The sequence below is a fragment of the Drosophila persimilis genome, unplaced genomic scaffold (genome assembly GCF_003286085.1).
Source record: "Drosophila persimilis strain 14011-0111.01,24,50 unplaced genomic scaffold, DperRS2 tig00000000-arrow-pilon, whole genome shotgun sequence".
Classification (NCBI taxonomy): domain Eukaryota; kingdom Metazoa; phylum Arthropoda; class Insecta; order Diptera; family Drosophilidae; genus Drosophila; species Drosophila persimilis.
Window position 1 is genome coordinate 17,591,646 of NW_020825288.1, and position 14,760 is coordinate 17,606,405.

The window sequence follows — 14,760 nt, forward strand, 5'->3', positions numbered from 1 at the left end:
TCACACACAAACATTGACGGTATGGAGGGGGCGAGAGCGGGGGTCGGGCAAACAAATTGGAAAACGAAACAATGCTTCAATAACAATAAGTTTCATACGATTGAAAATGATATTTTTTGTTTCTCTGAAGGCTGGCACAAGCGCGAACAAAAGGCGTCCATCAAGCACGAAGGATAAACTCTTTCTGATTGAAAAGGAAACGACGAGTCGGAAAATCCACTGGCAGCTGACTAAAATCAAAGAGAGAGCTTTTCTCTCTAGAGAGAGAGATAGAGAGAGAGCTTTGCATTTGCTCCTCTCTCTGAAGAAGTTCCTTTGGTCCTGTGTCAGAATTTTTGCAGCGAAATTCCATGGGAAGCTGCACAAGGATAAGGGAGAGCCCAACAGAGAGAGAGAAAAGCCGGCCGAATGAGGCAACTATTCCAAACACCCCAACCTCCCCCAACTCTTACCCACACGAAACCCACCCCAAGTGCCACCCCCCGCAAATATGAAAGCCCAAGAACAGCATCCGCTCTAGCCTGTCCGAGATCTGGCGTATATGCTAGATAAACAAGGTATTGTATTGGGGGTGTATAATGGATGCTCGAGGGTTTATTTTTTTTGAAAGTTTTGCTCTACTTGGGGAGATGCTCTTCCAAAAGTTGGAAAAACTCTGTTAACTATTTGCTCTATATGCATATAATAGCCTTTATAATTTTATGTCAGACTTGTACATTTTAATTTTCTACCATAGCTAAAGAATAGAATATAAATAATTAATATAACTTGAATTCATTGGAACAAATTATAAACACAATTTTGAGAGAGGCCTTCGGCGCAATAAATACAAAAACAATACAATTTTTAGGTTTTCAATTTCAGATCAATTATCTCGTTGCCTTCCATATCCTGGTCTTTGGGCGTATCCTCGGGATCCAGTAGTTCGCCATCAAAACTGTTTTTTTATTATTTATACAAATTCAGACGTTTTGCTGATATTTAGACATTCGATTTACTTACAATAACTTCACCAGGTGGACATCGCAGTCAAGTTCGTCGGCACATTTTCGATATAATACTTTGAAAGTGTCCTTCTTCTTCATGGCTATCACAAGGGGCCGCTTGAACATAGCCCCCTGAACTTTCAACTGAAACTTGTTCGCCTTCTTTAACAAAACGGAGGGCACAGTATACTGCTTGTGGATGTTATTCGACTTCACTGCTCGACCCTCTGCAAAGATAATGAAACTCATATGGGTTATACATTTGGATGCATTCAATTAAAGCAGCACTCACTTAGAGTGTGAAACTTCATAAGACCAATGCTGTGGGGCGTATCGGTGGGCTCTACAAGGCTGTCGTACTTGTCAATCACAACATCATCCACATCTACATTATTTCGCTCGGCCACCTCCTTGAACATGTGCACAAAACGCCGATGCAGCCGCAATTTGTAATTCTGAATCTCTCCAAACCTAAGGAAAGAAAAAACACACATGTTTGAGAAAGAACTAAAATAATTCCTATCTGACAATCCTACCAGGACAAGGCAATATCCATGGGTGGATTCTCTGATTCAGCAGGTGGCACCTCCACTGGTGCAGAGCTCGCGGCCTCGTCATCAGAGTCAAGATTCACCTACGGCGAAATAACTATAATAATTGATTCTATATACATATTGTAGGTAGATCTCTTACAAAACCCTCGACACGCGGAGCCACACTCGATGCCAAGTCAATGCTATCCAGAACGGTTGATCGCGCTGCTAGCTCTGCCAGCTCTTTCCGATTGCTAGGCCTTGGTTTGGCAACGGTATTCCTCAAAGATTCTGAAATGGAGTTTGCCGACACAGCGGAAATCGATTGGACTTCGTTCCTTTTGGCCCGGGATTTCCTTTTAGGCGGCGATGGCTGCTTGGGCACAGGTTTCTCAACTTTGCCCAGCGAGGAGCGGGTACGTCTGGACACGGGCCCTTGTTCTTTCTCTTTAGACTTCTTTTGCTCCATCTCTAACATCAGCTTGGAGACGGGGGAGAGCGAACGGGACGTCTCTTCAGTCTGCCCGCCCGTTGCAACCTCCGCCAAGGGCTTGTCATCTTCCTCCAAACTCTTCTTGCTGTTGCGGGCCTTTCCCTTGGTCTTTGCTTTGTCTGTGGCCTTTACTTTGGGTACTTTGCTGGTTTTCGTGGTAGTGCGATCAAGCAGCAAATCTATCTCATTGGACAACGAGTCATTTGACGGATTGTAAACCTCCTTGGGAATTTCTAGACAAGAGAGAAACAATTGTTGAATCAATCCATCGAATTATATGCATTCCAGTTGTGTTACCTTTAAAGGGAGCATCATTTCTCAGAGAGCTGAATATATCGCAATCGTCGTCCGACATTTCAGTGTGAAAATACTTTAGAAACTATATTAAATCGACAAGTTTAGTAGGACGCCGACTGCTTTGATTTTCCCTCAATTTTGTTGCCTCAACAACAAAAAATCGAACTTAGCCCACTTCGCCCCCCTCTCTTTAAATAGTTCAACGACTTGACGCAAATGGCGGAAAATTTTACTGATTGTAAATTCTTCTAATAGATCCAAGCCATCTTTCCTATGAATTAAAAAAAAAACACAATATATATTAGCTCAACTGCGATAAAGTTATTAAATTTGCATTATTTTTGGAGGGATATTAAGAAATCCCCTTGGCTTACAATGGGTTAATCGTTATCCGTCAAGGATTGTAAACCATATTCCTTGATTTTGATATTCCGTCGAGCATAACTAACAAACTAGAACCGTCAGCTCTGAACTCATAATTTTATACGATTGATAATCAAATTGCCTACAAGACTGATTTATTTTAAAGCTCTTATTTCTTTGGATTGTTTATAAAATAATGGTTTGGCAAAAAAGGTCAACAAAAAAAAGCAGTTCGGACATCGATAGTATCGAACGAATACGATTGCTCGTTCACTGTCAGCGTTGCCACTCCATCTGCCACTGACAGCTGTTCGGCCCGAATAGTGCTAGAAAACGCCACACAGTTTTTCATTACATTGCAAAGTCGGGGAAAAAAAGAAATAAGAAACATAAAAATTTCAATGTACTTAAAGATATAGCAGAGTCGCCACAAGCCGCTCCGCTACAGGAGGCCCATTTTTGTGTGTGTGTTTCGTTTGCTCGTGCTGGTTTGTGTCCTTGTGTTTGGTTTTTGGTGTTTTATTACCTATGCAAATAACCATTGACGAAGCTGCTTGCGTGCCATTTTTTTGTTGGGTCTAAAAAAGTTGTCTGGCGCAAGAAAGCAGAAGCGAAAAGAAAAGTGAATACGCAATAATCCGGGAGCCAGCAGCAGCTCGGTTTGGTCCTCTCGGCAATGACGTCCACAAACAATCTGGTCGATGTTGTGCGTCACTATCAGCGGAGCATCGAGAAGCATGGCGAGGACGAGAAGAGGGTAAGTGTTAGAGTGTGTGTGTGTGTGTGTGTGTGTTGTTTGTGCCGATACATACCCCTTGATTATTGTCTGTCGTCGCGTCGAGCAGATGCTTGTGCACCTGGTGCCGTGCCTTTCGTTTTCTTGCGAAATTTCAAGAGATTTACAGTCCCCTGCCGCATGGGCTTAGACTCAAAGCTGGGTTTAATCTAACCTCTAAGCTGCTATAATTCTATTTTCTACCCGATTTCGAACACAGCTCATGCACTGCATCACAAAGCTGTTCAATTTGCCCATTAAATTCGAGCACCTGCAGGAGACAGGCATCGGGAAGACGGTGAATGCCCTGCGAAAATTCAACGGCGAGGTTGGAGTGGCCGCCCGCACTCTAGTCACACGATGGAAGGCCATGGTGGCCGCCGAGGAGGAGCCCGCCGAGCCAACGCCATCGGCAATAGGAACTACTAGCCACGAGGAGGATTCGGGCAAATCGAATGGGCGAAGGTCCAGTGAGGATGAGCAGGAGCAGGAGTATAAAGGCAGCAATTCATCCAGCGGCGGCGAGGACGGACACAGCAGCAGCAAGCGAAAGTCCGGGCACGACGACAGCAGCTCCAAGAACAAGTCTGAGAGGAGCAGCAGCAGTAGGCATCACTCAAAGAGCTCAAAGTCGGACAAAGAATCGGACAAGAAACACAAGAGCAGCCGCCATGATAGGTCCAGGGATAAGGACAAGGATAAGGAACGAGAGAGCCGCAAGGAGTCCAAGGAGCACAGGGACAAGAAATCGAATGGCGAACACAAGACTAAGGACTCGTCCTCCCCAAAGAAGTCAAGCAGCAGCAGCAGCCACAGAAGCAGCACTAGCCAACACACCAGCAAGGCCGAGAGTCACAAAAGCGACAAAGAACACCGCAAATCAAAGCATGAAAAGAGCATCAAAGAGGTAAAGTATTAATCTATAGAATACTTCTGCATGTAGTCCTACTTTCTATGTATATTTCAGGATAAACCTCAGCACATCGATCAAAAGACGTCGAAGGAGAAATCGGATGTACACAAATCATCTTCCTCATCGTCCAAATCATCAAAATCATCCAAATCATCTAAGCGACACCGCAGCCCCCAGCGGCAGGAAGAGGAGCTCGCCCACAAGCCCAAAATAGCGAAAAACATAACGACCAAAGAACCAACCGGTCAAGAGGACTCCGTGGATGGCTTCGATTCCAGCATGGGAGCCAATTTCGATGACGTTCTCGGCATGCTTAACATGCCCATGAGTAGCAGCAAGAAGAACAGCAGCAGCAGAGCGAAGCATGTGGCCAAGCCACATACAACAGCCTCCACATCCTCCACATCAACATCATCAACGGCCCCATCAGCAGCAGCAGCTGTGGCGCCATCCTTTAGGGAGGCTACCTCCAGCATCAGCCGACCCGTCACAACCAAAGTAAATTGAAAAAAAAACGCGACAAAGATCCAACCATTGATAATCCAAGAAATGCTATTCCCTAAGAAACCCGAACTACTGGCCTCCACCGCGAAGCTGGAGCCTCTGGATCCGAGCATTGCCCTCGAGCTGCCTAGCATTTCGAACAACTACAAACCCTTGCCCCTGAATCAGACAGTCATGGATGTGGTATTCAACCATGGCGGTGGCACCCACAAGCCCTCAGCCGCTCGCTACTTCAACGAGTCTGAGGCTCTGGCCGCAGGCATTTCCTCAAAGACAATGCGGTGGGTACTTCAAGTTTTTTACCAATTAAGTGAACCTTTTGATTAACTTTCGGTTGAACGGCAGCACTAAGATCTACTCAGGTGTGAGGACTGGCCAAATCCTGCAGGTGGCCTCACTTTTTGATCTGTGCACGCGAGTCCTCCAGAAGAACATCGATGGTAAGAATGAACCCTGTGTAGTTTGGGTTATCTCAATTATTTTAGTGAAATCAACGCATATTCGTAATCAAAACACTACCAAAACACAACCAAAGTTTATAAAAACATACATATGTATAAAAATGCATTTTCCTCAAAAGAATTATTACATTTGAGGTTAACCTAGAAGGATGATTTATTTTTGGAATAAAAAATAAACTTTCTAGTCAATTTTAGCGGTGGATAGCCCTTTTATTTTTACTTATTATATTTTGCTCTAATAATTGTACTCTTCAAAGAGTTTTAAAAGACATTTGTACATACGTTACCCATCAAAAGTCTGGGTGCACAGATTTTCACTTAACCAACAAACTTACCACGTGGTAATCCGCAACATAACCTCTAATTTTAAGCACGTGGTAATCAGAATACTTTTTCTTTCTTTTAAATGTGCGTGAATACACTGTTCTGTTTGTCAATTGATAGTAATTACTAACAATTTTTTAATTTTAATGGCTTAACATGGCCTCTTTTGCTGAAAAAAAGGGCTCATATTATCGCATAGTGCTGCGGGTTGCTAACTTTCTTTTTGTTTGGCAGCCTTGGAGTACACTGGTGGGGTGCCTTTTGAAGTGCTTCGACCTGTTCTTGAGCGGGCAACACCCCAGCAACTGTTAAACTTCGAGGAGTACAATCCGTATCTAATGGACGACAGCGATGTCCTATGGCAGATGCATGTGACGCGCAACTGTCGCAGCCAGCGGCGTGAGGAGATGGAGACGTGGCGTGAAATGTACTTGGTACGCATCGCCGCTCCATGCTCTGAAAACTTGGTATCTACAAGGTATTTTCTCCCTTGCAGCGCTGTCAGGAGGAGAAGGATCGCAAGCTCAGCATACTCGCGGAGAGCATCAAGGCCTCGCAGAGGATTAGCGAGGCTCCTGTGCGCAAAACTCAGTTGGCATTCGTGGACTCAATGGTGAAGCCACCGCGCAGCGTTCAACGCAAGCAGGAGCAGTACGGCACCAGGGGCAAACTGATAGCTACGCCAGCCGCACGAGTGGCCGCACTCTCCAGTGTGACGCCCAATGCCGCCAAGGTGGGCGATGCCCGACTGCGCGTACTGGGGGCAGGTCGTGACACGGCGCAAATAGGTAAACCAATTAAAGAATCTGATCTGTTTCTCATTGACTTAATTCGTTTACTTTTCCCGCAGCTGTGGCTCCGATGCGACCCAAGAAGGCTCCTCTGATGGCCAAGACCTTGCAGTTTATGCGCGGTCGCCACAAGAGATAGGGGGAGGGAAATTAAGGGGCAGTCAATTGAATGTTATATGCGTTTACTCGTTATAGTTACAATCAATCTTATACTCAACAAAACCACAAAAGCACCTACGAACTGTATCGCAGCGGCTGCAGTCGGACCTCTGGCCAGCTCGTTCCCTTTAGAAAGGGGAGTGTTGCCCAAAACGTGCTGAGAGATCCGATAGCGGCGGCCCGCATCAATCGGTACCTCCCTGCTTATTATTTATTCATGTTCTATCCCCATAACCCACATATTCATTCTATATTACTAGAGTTTTTAAGTCCTTAGCGAATGTAAGTCAGCGTTTTTTGTTGGAGAGATTGAATTATGTTCAGGTTAATAGTTGGGTCTTTATAAACTCAATTACCAATTTAGATTTAAATGCATTCGAGAATTAAGTTCCAAATTTCATTTGTCCCAGAGGGCTGTGCGAGTGTCGAAAGTCAAGGAGAGGTAGTGGTTCCAGGCAGATTCAGACTCAGATTGCATGTACATATAGTATATACATATGTTATTCCCACATAATCGAAATTTATAAACCTATTGCTATAATCGAAGGCGTTTTATTCCACTAGTAAGCCAAGGCAGCAGCCGTAGGAACCAGTAATCAGTAGCTCAATAGACGACAACTGCAGCTGCACTGCAGAGCAGAGCCTTGTTTTGATCTGAGGAATCGATCGATCACACGAATTGTTAATATAATGGGATATACATATAATAGTAGGTATATAGAATACACCACCCCCAGCAGAGACGGAGAAAAACCAATTGTTGCACACAGACACACAGAATAGTAACAGTAATATTATACAGACTTATTACAAATAAATTATTTTCAAGCATAAACACATTGAAACTGGAAATTCATTCGTTCTCTAATTTCTATCCTCTTTTCTCCATCGATTAAGCGCCAATGCAGTAGAGCGTTTTGCTCTTCCCGTAAAACACGTCGACCAGACGCTGGCAGGAACTATTCATGGCTAACAGACGATTCGATGTGCCCGATAGGTAAGAGGTCGATGATGTGGAGCATCCCCCACTGCTGTTGTCGCTGGTGTGTGGAAGAAAATAAATTAAAAACACGTTCTAAAACGGAAATGAAACCATCTCGAACCCACCTCATGGGAGAGAGCTTCTTGATGTCCCAGAGCCTCAGACTGCCATCGCTGCAGGTCGTGGCCAAATGCTGATTGTGTGGACTCCAAGCCAAAGAGCTAACCGGTGACGGATGATCCTTAAGCTCGCTCAGCTGTGCCCCGGCAGCCAGATCGAATATGCGCACCTTGGCCTCCTCCCCGGCGGCGGCCAGCATTTTGCCATCGGGGCTGAAGGCCAGGTTTGTCACTGCCTGGCGGCAATCTGTAAACACACGCATCAGCTTACCGCTGGTGGCGCACCACAAACGCACCGAGTGATCTGCGGATCCAGTGGCCAAGTAGCTGCCATTCGGATGAAAGGCAACACACTGTAATAAATCATAACTTTAGGCTTATTTCTACAAGACTAGAGTGCTCTTTATGGCTTGCCTCCACGTCCTGCGTGTGGCCTGCATAGATGATGAGCGCATGCTCGCGCTCCAGGGACCACAGGCGGGCGCTCAAATCCTTGGACCCTGTGACCACATACTGGCCCACGGGGCTCTCGTCCATGCACCAAATGGGATAGTTGTGGCTGCGGTATATGGCGGCGCAGTGCAGGTTGTGGGCCCGCCAGCAGCGCATGGTGGCGTCCTTCGAAACGCTATACAGGAGCGGATAGTGGGCTGAGAATCGCACGTCGGTGACGCCTCTGGTATGTCCACGCAGCTGCAAGCCGCCATACTCGTTGCTGTGCAAAAACATGATGCTCAGAAATTATACGTTTCGTTTATGGAAAAAGAGATGCACTTACAATGAATTATCTGCATATTTAAGACGTTCAGCCCTGCTGCGTTCCCGATGCTCTTCCTCGGTGCAATCACGACTCTTCTCGCTGCTTTCCGGCTCGCCCTGCTCCTCTTCCTCGTTGTAGTCGCAATTGTTTAGCTCCCAGGGACACTGCGTTTGCGGATAGCGTCTGTAGAAGCTCTTGCCCCGACAACTATGCTGATTGAGCTGCCACAGCTGAACGGAGGAGTTGTCGAAACCCGCCACCATGTGGCACTCGCTGGCGTCCACATGGGCTGCGGTGAGGCCACGCGTACGCTCGCTTATCTTTAGGAAACGCGGGAGTTCGATCTGAGCCTTGAGTACTTGCGATGTGCAGGACTTTAGGATTTCCAGACAGCCATCTACGTTGAGTTGGGACCTGGCGGCCTCCGTGAATTCGGCGCCGTCCGGGTCCTTCTTGATGTCGTTCTCCAACTTGATGATTGGGTCCTCGGCAGGCCTCTTTCTGCTGTTTTTCTCTGCGATGGACTTGCCCGGCTTCTGCTCACTGCGAATACTGAAAGTGCCGGTGGTGCCGTCTTCCACATCCTCCGCATCAACGTCGTCTGTTAGGCCCATCAGATGATCCTCGCTAAAGACTCGCTGCTCGTTCTCCACGATTTGCACATGCACCCAGGTGTACAGCAGGTTCATGACGAGTACATGACCACGTCGCTGCAGATAGCCACAGATCTTGTCCACCACCTGAGATGTGGTGTGCAGCTCGTACTTGGAGGAGCGAAAGTGGGTCACAGTGTCGTCAGCCTCGGCAGTTTCCAGCTTAATGCAGCCACTGAGTATCTGCAGCAGGTTCATGAAGTAGTCCAGCTCCGTGTCGCCGGTGTCCTGCGCCTCCCGCGCAAACCGTAGGTGAAAGGTGGAATCCGCCGAGGTGCAGCCATTGATCTTGGTTGGCATGGGGGCGTCGTAGAGCTCCACGGGGGCCACCAGGTGCGCATACTTTCGCAGCAGTTCGCCGGCGCCCTTGGCTTCCCGCGCTTTCAGCAGATCCAGGTAAAAGTGGCACAGCATGGGCCCGTAGAAGCGCTTCATCTCGATTCGCAGCGGCTCAGGTTGGGCCTCCACGAACTGCGAGAAGCGTCCGAACTGCTGGTCCACCATGTGCTGGTTGTTGGTGATCACCTGGACGTTCGAGTAGGTGAAACTGTTGCCGCCATGCAGGTCCGTCTCCAGCATTTTGCTTACGGCAAACTGATTCTTGTTCTGCAGCAGGAGAAAGTCCGAGCGGCGGAATCGTTCATTGCTCTGTAGGGAAGGATGCGATTAGTATATTGATTTGCGGGGCACCAGCACTCCTTACCACATAGTTTTTCTGCTTCAGCAGCAGTCCTACGGCGCAGCGCAGCAAATCGTTCTTTGAGGATTTTTTAGTTACAGTCGTTTTTATGCCGGCAGCACCAGTGTAGATCGGCGAAGAAGCGTGTGTGTGGTTATTATTGTTGTTATTGTTGTTGTTGCTGTTGGCACTGGGCAAACTCATAGTTGAGCAGTCGACGCGAAGAATCCTGATCCTGTCCTGCAACTCACGCAAGCATCAGTGTTGCGTGCAATGACAGTCGCTTCCGTTGACTACTGGAGCTTCCTCTACTCGATTGTTGGCATTGAAAATGTAAGTTGACTTATATTCTCGGCTCTTTTCGTTGTTTCCAATTAATTTGCTTGCTGCTCCGGTTTATTTGGGCCGCTAAAATTAATAATTTTTTTGACTATGCAGTTGCATAGTGATGGTAGGTTAATATATCGATATATCGATAACGATTTGAAAAATTTTATTGCAAAATTAATGTGTTTTGGTTAGCTCAATTTTTTTGCACCAACCACACGTGACTATCTTTTTCTTCTTCTTTCTTTTTCTATTGTATCATCTTTTTTTGTGAGTTTGTTCCTGGTCTGAAAATTTCGCTGTGAAAATTGCAAGAAATCTTGGCATAGTAAAGATGACACGAAAGTACGCCAATATAACATATATCGATGAATTTATGGCTATCGATTGCTAAACAACAACAGCTGTTCGAATTGTTATTGTTTTATTGGGTGTTATTTATTCCTCCGCCCGCTCCCGCTTTCGAATTTTCTTTGTTTTGCTTTTATTTCATTTCGGTGCGCGTTTCTGACTGGACTGGTATTATAAAACAGTGTACTTGTCATAGCCAACATGAGCAACACATCAAAGTTCGTGAGCGAATTCTGTGATATTATCGACTCCTATGGCGGGCGTGATAAGGTAAATAAAGAACAATCAAACACCAAAATCCATTAACAATTAATTGGCCGCACCACCTGTTTTGTTTACCTCTTACTCAAGAGTGTGTGTTTGGCTAAAACTAAAACAAATATAGAAACTGCATCGTGGCATTGTGACAGGGTCTATTGAAGGGGCCTGGCTCTGACTTGACCCTGAACCAACAGGTTTTTCAGCTCTTGGCTGGGGTTTTTGAGAGGTTTCGACGAGGAAGTCTCATTTTTGGACCTTGCCTTACTTCTTGCATTTGGCAATGGCTTCGTTGCGCATGGTTCGACCCGGCTTATCAGCTCTGGCAATACTCACTAGCGTAGCGTCGTCGGCGACTGACTTAAGATAATATAATGCTGAATACTATAGCCGGCAAGCAGTTAACCCGCTGCCAGATAAAGAAGATTATACGCTGCGAGAGAAAGGTTTGTCCACTTTCATATTAGCCATGGAATGGGCCAACAAGGGTGACATTCGATGACCTATAAAGGCCATAGAACAAACCCCATTCCCATTGATTTCAAAGCAAATATCTTACAATATTAATAGCCATTCGTAATCGAGTAAACATTGAAGCCGCATCATCAGTGCAGGAGTGGCTCCAGTCTAGTGGCAGCATTTACGCAAGATGCTTGTGGCATTCGTGGTGTTCTTTTTATCGCTGATGGTTTTTTATCTGTTTGTGACAACAAAACAATTTCACAAATAGCAATGGTAAAGGGGGATCGAGGGGAGAGTCTGTAAAAGGGGTCAAGTGAGTGCAAACAGAGACACGGGTTCTCGCTTGAATCGAATGGAATTGGATACCCAGCTGTACCCAGGCACTGAGTAAATAGTATTATATTTATGTCTCTCTCTTTCTCTCTTTTTACAGGTGATGAAAGCGCTCTGCTACAGCGCCAAACTGGTGTCTGGGTACCATGCTAAAAGGAATCCCGATTTGGCTAAGCGATATGCCACGGCCAGCTCGAAGATATCTGGAGCCAGAGCCACCCTGCGTCTGATCGATGACATTCCCATGATACAGTACGCCCTCGAGTATGGCTTGGGGGAGAATGAGCCGGATCGCGTTATGGCCGTGCTGGGGGTGACGGCCAACATTGTGGACCTCCTGTACTATCCCATCGAGAAGGTCTGCTGGTTGGCCGAGCACAAGATTGTGGATGTGAAGAATGCGGACAGATGGGACAACGTAAACTCTATATTCTGGGTGCTCTCCGTTTACCTCAACCTAATGCGGTACACTATTGATGAACTCCAGCCAAAAGAACGACCAAACTATTGATTTATCTTCCAGAACAATGCGTAACTTCTCCCTGAATCAGGAAAAACTGAGCTGCAATCCGAAGCTAAGCGAGTAAGTAATCATCCCAGAGATGCACAAATGATTGCCGCCACTGATGACCCTTCCTTTCCCTACCCACAGCATTGATGCCACTGTCTTGGCCAAGCATCGCCTAGAGCTGGTGTCTATTGCTCGCATATCCCTGGACTTTGTGCACGCTGTTAGCACCCTGCCCGGTGGCTACCTTTGGGGCGGCAAACTCACCACCTTCCAGGTGGGGGCGATAGGCACCCTATCCGCCGGCCTAGGCATCTATCAGATCTTTGCCAAGAGAAGACTGAACAAGTAGTTGCCGCCGCTCGCCTTTTTGTACTCGTATTTTTGTTGATTGAAAGTTTTAAACTAGTCGTTAGATGTTTTTGTACGTTATCAAATTAAGTGTAAAGTCGGCAACAAGTGTCTAGCACGTAAGAATCATTGGGAAGCACAAAATACACGCTGAAAAATTGAGAAAAGACTGACTGGGATTCTTGGTCTGTGTGTCCTTTATTATCTGTTACTTCATTTTATTGTGTGTTTGCTGTTAGGTTCCGATACATGTCATGTATGTAGTACAGTATATGTATGCTCTCTTTTCTGTTCTAGTGTGCCTTTAGCATGCCAGCTTTTGCTGGCTTAACTTAATGTACAGGCTGTCTCCCTCCGGCTTCGCTTCAGCTTCATTAATATTGTCGTCGCCCTGCCGAGGCGAGGGTTCATTACAAGAATTATTCATAATAATAATAATAATAATAATGTTTGTGTTTTTGTTTCATTTATACGATTTGTCAGTTTAGCAGTCATTGTATACAATGTTCTTCCCTAGGCATATTTAAAATACTCATATGTCTGATATTATACTCGTTATGCATGGGGTTTATAACTTGGTTTTTTTTAGATTTAGATTTAGATTACATGAGGCACCCACCGATCGTCCGATCGACCTGCCCCCTGCTCCTGGTCAGGCTTTGGGCTATGGTTTAAAATAACATTTCGTTAGTAAATATATATATATATCTAATTTATGCCGCATAATTATTAACAATTGGTATTACTTTTATCATTATCTTTCGGGCTCTCTGCTTTGCTCTGCTTCATGGGTAAGCTCTTTAGATGTATGAAATATTAATGGGGAGACCTGTATTATAGCCCCATCCCGTATTAGCGCGTATCATTAAAATTCTCGTTAGTCTGATATAAATAGAGATATTTTTGTTGTTGTTGTTGTGGATTTGTTAATTCTTCAATAATATACCTAGCTACAGGAGTTGTACGGTTATGCATTTATTATTGTTAATATTTGTAGTATTATTTATTCCCCCTTTCGTTCTATTTCTTTTTTGCATTTCGTATACAAAAAAAAGCCTCAAAAAATGTTCAACTTTGTTCCATTTGCTTTTTTGTAGCTGTGTGTGTGTGTGTGTATCTAGGTGAATGACTGAATGAGTGTATGGGTGTGTGTATTTGTTATAACCATAATGCAATTTGAACTTTTGCTCATAACAATATATAGGTAATAGGTTTTAGTACATAAATAGGTATACAATATATATATATAACTATGTATATGATGTATTTATTTATGTATATTGCATATACTAGGTATGTACGTATGTGTATGTCTTGCTTTTCTATATATATATATATATATATATATATATATGTATACTATAATATAGGTATATGTATATTTATACTTATCGGAAGCTATTTAAAATGGCACTGCAGTAATTTTTTGTTTGTTTATATTCCTATATAAGGTGGGAAAATCAATTAGTTGGGTCGTCGCCCCTGACACCACCCCTTGGCGAGCACCCTTATGTAGGTGGATCCCTCTGGGCGACGACGACGACCCAGTACTAAATATTCTTCTAAATCCTCTTCTGATTCTGCTTGCTATAACAACAGTGTATATTAATACGGATTCAAACGCACAGATTCGTATTCGTATTGGTATCGTCTCTCTTTGTTGTTCTTCAAGTATTACTAAAATATATTCATATATTTATGTATGTATGCTGTGTGTGTATATATACTATATTGTATGTGGTATTTGATTATTTGTATTGCATTAAAAGCTTAGTATTCCGTTCTGAAATTTCTGTATGTCGATATTATACTATATACTCTTATTCCTCGGATTTCTTTTCATTTCATTTGTGTATATATAATATACTCGTATATAGGTTGTATAATAGTCTTTTTAAAAACCGTTCTTATTGCATTCTTATCCTTATCGCCTAGCTGTAACACATTTGCCGAGCAAATACCGTGTGCTACTGTTTAAAATTCAATTTGCAAAGTTTTTGCATTTATGTTCCCCCAAAATGTGTCTCACATGTTCGCTTGTGTGGTTTTTTTTGTGTGTCTCTTGTGTGTGTGTGTGTGTGTGTGTGTGTATGCGGGTGTCTTTGAATACCAGATGATCAATCATCAATCGGTAATACGATAGTAAAAATATCCGCTATATATAGTATAAGGGCATCGATTAGTATAGAGAGCTGTAGTTTTAGTAGAGATTACGGTATAGGTTACAGTATAGTTAATGCGTGTGAGAGTGTTAGTGTGTGTGCGTGTGTGTTTGTGTAGGTAGAGATATCGGCATAAGATTAGAGATATTCCTTCCATCGGATTTTCGGATTCTTTCACCTTGAGCTTACAAAAAAAATGTATTTACTCGTAGGAGG

At 44.4% G+C, this 14,760-nt stretch overlaps 4 protein-coding genes across 4 annotated transcripts; 2 read left to right on the forward strand and 2 right to left on the reverse strand.

Annotated features, from left to right (window-relative positions):
- Positions 1-676: 676 nt before the first annotated feature.
- On the reverse strand, positions 677-2,395 carry LOC6587858 (uncharacterized protein CG4449). Its single transcript, XM_002014058.2, has 6 exons — positions 2,310-2,395; positions 1,680-2,245; positions 1,523-1,620; positions 1,279-1,457; positions 1,003-1,213; positions 677-937 (listed from the first exon to the last, which is right to left on the reverse strand). Exons 1-6 carry the CDS (start codon positions 2,365-2,367, stop codon positions 847-849), a joined length of 1,203 nt encoding a protein of 400 aa, XP_002014094.1. The 5' UTR covers positions 2,368-2,395; the 3' UTR covers positions 677-846.
- Positions 2,396-3,042: 647 nt separating this feature from the next.
- On the forward strand, positions 3,043-7,434 carry LOC6587683 (transcription elongation factor B polypeptide 3). Its single transcript, XM_002014059.2, has 8 exons — positions 3,043-3,429; positions 3,668-4,354; positions 4,415-4,858; positions 4,925-5,145; positions 5,210-5,304; positions 5,884-6,083; positions 6,146-6,437; positions 6,500-7,434. Exons 1-8 carry the CDS (start codon positions 3,349-3,351, stop codon positions 6,577-6,579), a joined length of 2,100 nt encoding a protein of 699 aa, XP_002014095.1. The 5' UTR covers positions 3,043-3,348; the 3' UTR covers positions 6,580-7,434.
- On the reverse strand, positions 7,360-10,198 carry LOC6587831 (TAF5-like RNA polymerase II p300/CBP-associated factor-associated factor 65 kDa subunit 5L). Its single transcript, XM_002014060.2, has 5 exons — positions 9,817-10,198; positions 8,479-9,761; positions 8,115-8,415; positions 7,707-8,053; positions 7,360-7,639 (listed from the first exon to the last, which is right to left on the reverse strand). Exons 1-5 carry the CDS (start codon positions 9,994-9,996, stop codon positions 7,492-7,494), a joined length of 2,259 nt encoding a protein of 752 aa, XP_002014096.1. The 5' UTR covers positions 9,997-10,198; the 3' UTR covers positions 7,360-7,491.
- Positions 10,199-10,620: 422 nt separating this feature from the next.
- On the forward strand, positions 10,621-12,549 carry LOC6587813 (peroxisomal membrane protein 11C). The gene is made up of 4 exons (XM_002014061.2): positions 10,621-10,740; positions 11,624-11,988; positions 12,047-12,106; positions 12,176-12,549. Exons 1-4 carry the CDS (start codon positions 10,672-10,674, stop codon positions 12,381-12,383), a joined length of 702 nt encoding a protein of 233 aa, XP_002014097.1. The 5' UTR covers positions 10,621-10,671; the 3' UTR covers positions 12,384-12,549.
- Positions 12,550-14,760: the final 2,211 nt, after the last annotated feature.